The sequence below is a fragment of the Thermobia domestica genome, chromosome 14 (assembly GCF_964235325.1).
Source record: "Thermobia domestica chromosome 14, izTheDome1.hap1.1, whole genome shotgun sequence".
Taxonomy (NCBI): domain Eukaryota; kingdom Metazoa; phylum Arthropoda; class Insecta; order Zygentoma; family Lepismatidae; genus Thermobia; species Thermobia domestica.
The window spans coordinates 79,817,167-79,820,791 of record NC_137467.1 but is presented as its reverse complement, the minus strand read 5'-3'; the positions used below and the strand labels follow the sequence as shown (position 1 = coordinate 79,820,791).

At 38.8% G+C, this 3,625-nt stretch overlaps 2 protein-coding genes across 2 annotated transcripts; both read left to right on the top strand.

Moving 5' to 3' along the window:
* The first annotated feature begins 218 nt into the window (after positions 1-218).
* LOC145669884 (uncharacterized) lies at positions 219-1,575 on the top strand. Its single transcript, XM_081738229.1, has 2 exons — positions 219-767; positions 1,564-1,575. The coding sequence occupies exons 1-2, from the start codon at positions 219-221 to the stop codon at positions 1,573-1,575; spliced, it is 561 nt and encodes a 186-aa protein (XP_081594355.1).
* A 563-nt stretch (positions 1,576-2,138) lies between these two features.
* LOC145669883 (uncharacterized) lies at positions 2,139-3,344 on the top strand. The gene has a single exon (XM_081738228.1). It carries the CDS (start codon positions 2,139-2,141, stop codon positions 3,342-3,344), a length of 1,206 nt encoding a protein of 401 aa, XP_081594354.1.
* The last annotated feature ends 281 nt before the right edge of the window (positions 3,345-3,625 follow it).

The following is a 3,625-nucleotide window of genomic DNA, read 5'->3' as shown; positions in this document are numbered from 1 at the left end:
AGTCGGTAATTTCATGTTTTGCTCAGATGGAGACAGACTTGGATACACAATTGAGAAAATTCTGGGAACTCGAAGATCTTCAGACTAAGATTTACACGCCGGAAGAAGAAAATTGTGAGAAGCATTTTTTAAAAAATACAACCAGAAATGGAGATGGAAGATTTATTGTCAAATTACCAAAGAAGGAAGAGAATGCAGCTTTAGGAGAGTCTTATAACATGGCACTACAAAGATTTAAGCAGCTTGAAAGAAGATTGCTACAAAATCCTGAGTTTCATAAACAATATGCCGCCTTCATGGATGAGTATTTAAGTTTGGGTCACATGCGAAAAGTTGCAGAAGAAGACGTGAACAGCAACAGCAGTTGTTATCTTCCACATCATCCTGTATTCAAGATGGACAGTACAACAACTAAATTAAGAGTGGTTTTTGATGCAAGTGCAAAAACATCTAATGGCAAATCATTGAATGACATTCTTCAAGTTGGGCCAATTGTTCAAGATGACTTGTACTCCATTATTTTAAGGTTTCGGTTGTATCCAGTTGCATTTACAGCAGACTTAGAGAAAATGTACCGCCAAATATTAATTCATGATGAGGACAAGTGTTTACAACGCATCCTTTGGAGAAATTCAGTAGAAGAACCGATCCAGTCGTATGAGTTACAAACAGTGACGTACGGGACTTCGTCAGCATCCTTCTTAGCAACAAGATGTCTGAAGCAAATAGCGGAGGAAAATTCCAAGGAATTTCCAGAAGCGGCAGAAGTAATAAAACACAATTTCTACATTGATGATGTGTTAAAATCAGTACCAAACGTGTCAAAGGCCTTAGAACTACAAAAGGATCTTATTAATATTTTAAGCAGAGCAGGTTTCAAGCTTTGTAAATGGAGTTCTAACAAAGAAGAAGTACTTCAAGGAGTTCCTGAAGACTTCAGGGAAAAACAACAGCCAATCATACTTGGTCAGCAAGATGGTGTTAAGACTTTAGGAATAGCATGGATTCCATTAACAGACAAACTTATAATTTCGAACAAAATTTGTAAACACGGAACTGCAGTAGAAAGTAATGTTGCAATGACAAAAAGACAAGTCGTCAGCATAGTGTCATCTATCTTCGATCCATTAGGTCTAATCGCTCCAATTGTCATCAAATACAAGAATTTCTTACAGAAGTTGTGGAAGACAGGGATGGATTGGAATGACCCATTAGACACAGTCCTACAAGTTGAGTGGAATCAATTAATGTCTTGGTTACCTGCGATGGCGAAGATACAAATTACAAGAAACGTAATGTCTTCGGAGAACGTTAAGGAAATTCAATTACATGGTTTTTGCGATGCAAGTGAAGAAAATTTTGGAGCAGTAGTGTACATCAGGGCTACAGACGAACAAGGAAACATTGAAGTCAATTTACTTTGTTCAAAGTCGAAGGTTGCACCACTGAAGAAGCAAACTTTGCCTAGATTGGAATTATGTGGAGCACTGTTACTTTCGAAGCTAATAGACAAAACGCTATCCATATTGAATATAGAGGTTAGTGGTATACACCTGTGGACAGACTCGACGATAGTTTTGTCATGGATCAAATCACCTCCCAATCGTTGGAAGACATTTGTATCCAACAGGGTGGCTCAAATTCAGAGAATCACATCAATCAATCAATGGCACCACGTGCCTAGTAAAGAAAATGCGGCAGACATAGTTAGTCGAGGAGCGGATCCCAATACTCTTATTCAGTCTCGAGAATGGTGGCATGGTCCAGAGTTTCTTCACACAGCAGAATGGCCTTGTCAAGAACAAAATGAGCCAGCTCATATACCAGAAGAGAAGAAAGTCATGATAAGTTTGGTTGCAGTTCATGAAACAAGCTTTATGAAAAGGTATTCATCGTTAAACAAAATGTTGAGAGTAGTAGCATATTGTTTGCGATTCAAACATAATTGTCTTTCCAAGAAATTAGAAAGAAAAACCGATAGTCTTGACGCTTCGGAACTTCGTTTAGCGTTACACAGATGTATCAAGATAGTACAACATACTACCTATCATCAAGAAATATTGAACTTGCAGCAACAAATGGAAGTTTCAACAAAGAGCCCAATCAAGGATCTTTTTCCATTTCTGGACACGGAAGGAATGCTAAGAGTAGGAGGAAGATTGGTACATTCAAACTTGGAGTACGACAACAAGCACCAATTCATCCTACCTGCAGGTCATCATTTCACCCATCTGATAGTCAAAGAAGAACATAAAAGGTTGCTTCATGCAGGACCACAGCTTTTTATTGCATCTTTGCGTACCAGATATTGGATTCCAAGAGCTAAGAAGATGCTCAAGGCAATAGTACACAATTGTTTGGTTTGTTTCAAGTGGAGATCAACAAGTTCATCACAGTTAATGGGACACTTACCCAAGGAGAGAGTAAATGAAGCAAGACCATTTGTACACGTGGGAGTTGACTATGCAGGATTCTTTTATGTCAAGCCCACGATTCGCAGCAAAATTCAAATGAAAGTCTATGCAGCGTTGTTCATCTGTTTAGCCACTAGAGCAGTTCACATAGAAATAGTTTCAGACTTAAGTTCTCAAGCCTTCATCGCAGCATTGAAGAGATTTGTTGCTAGGCGAGGTAAATGCTTATCTATCTGTAGCGACAATGGTTCAAACTTTGTTGGCGCCAATCGAGAATTGCAACAATTTTTTGAATCCAAGACTAACAGAAAGGACATCCTGGAATACTCAGCTCAAGAAGGTTTAGAATGGAAATTCATTCCTGCCAGATCTCCTCACATGGGGTCATGGGAAAGTTCAATAAAATCCATGAAGTACCACCTACGGCGTGTAGCAGGAACAGCAAGTCTGACATACGAAGAGTTGAACACGTTACTTATTCAAATTGAAGCCATTCTAAATTCAAGACCATTGACAGCCATTTCCAACGATCCTATAGATCCAATGTATCTCAGTCCAGGACATTTTTTAATGGGAGCTACACTTCTCAGCCTTCCGGAACCAGATCTACTAGACGTACCTATCAACAGACTAGGAAGATGGCAACGGATTCAACAAATGAAGCAGCATATTTGGAAACGTTGGTCAAGGGATTACCTCAACCAGTTACAACAAAGAAGAAAATGGAAGTCAGCTCAGACTAATCTACAACCGGGCATGGTCGTATTGTTAAAAGAAGACAATGTTCCTCCTCAAGTGTGGAAGTTAGGTGTGATTAAAGAAGTTCATCCGGGCAGTGATAATTTAGTGCGAGGGGCAACTGTGAAGTGTAAAAGTGGTATTTTTCGGCGTAGTGTTGCTAAGCTAATTCCTTTACCCCTAGAATATTAATTGATTGTGTCCAATCAAGGAGGGGGAGGATGGATAAGCTTGCATATGTGCATTATTTTTATTCATATTAGTTTCATTTTTTGTATATAGTTTAGTGGTTTTAGTGAATTCTTTGTGATTCTTTTAGTGATTTTTCTGGTGAGTTTTAGTGAGTTGTGTTTGCATTGGCTGGCAACAGTGCCTTCAGTGCTATTCAAGTTGTGTCTGTGTATTCGACAACGTGCTGCGAAGTGCAACTAGGCAAACATATTCATTCATAGTTTCAGAAAAGCATATTTATT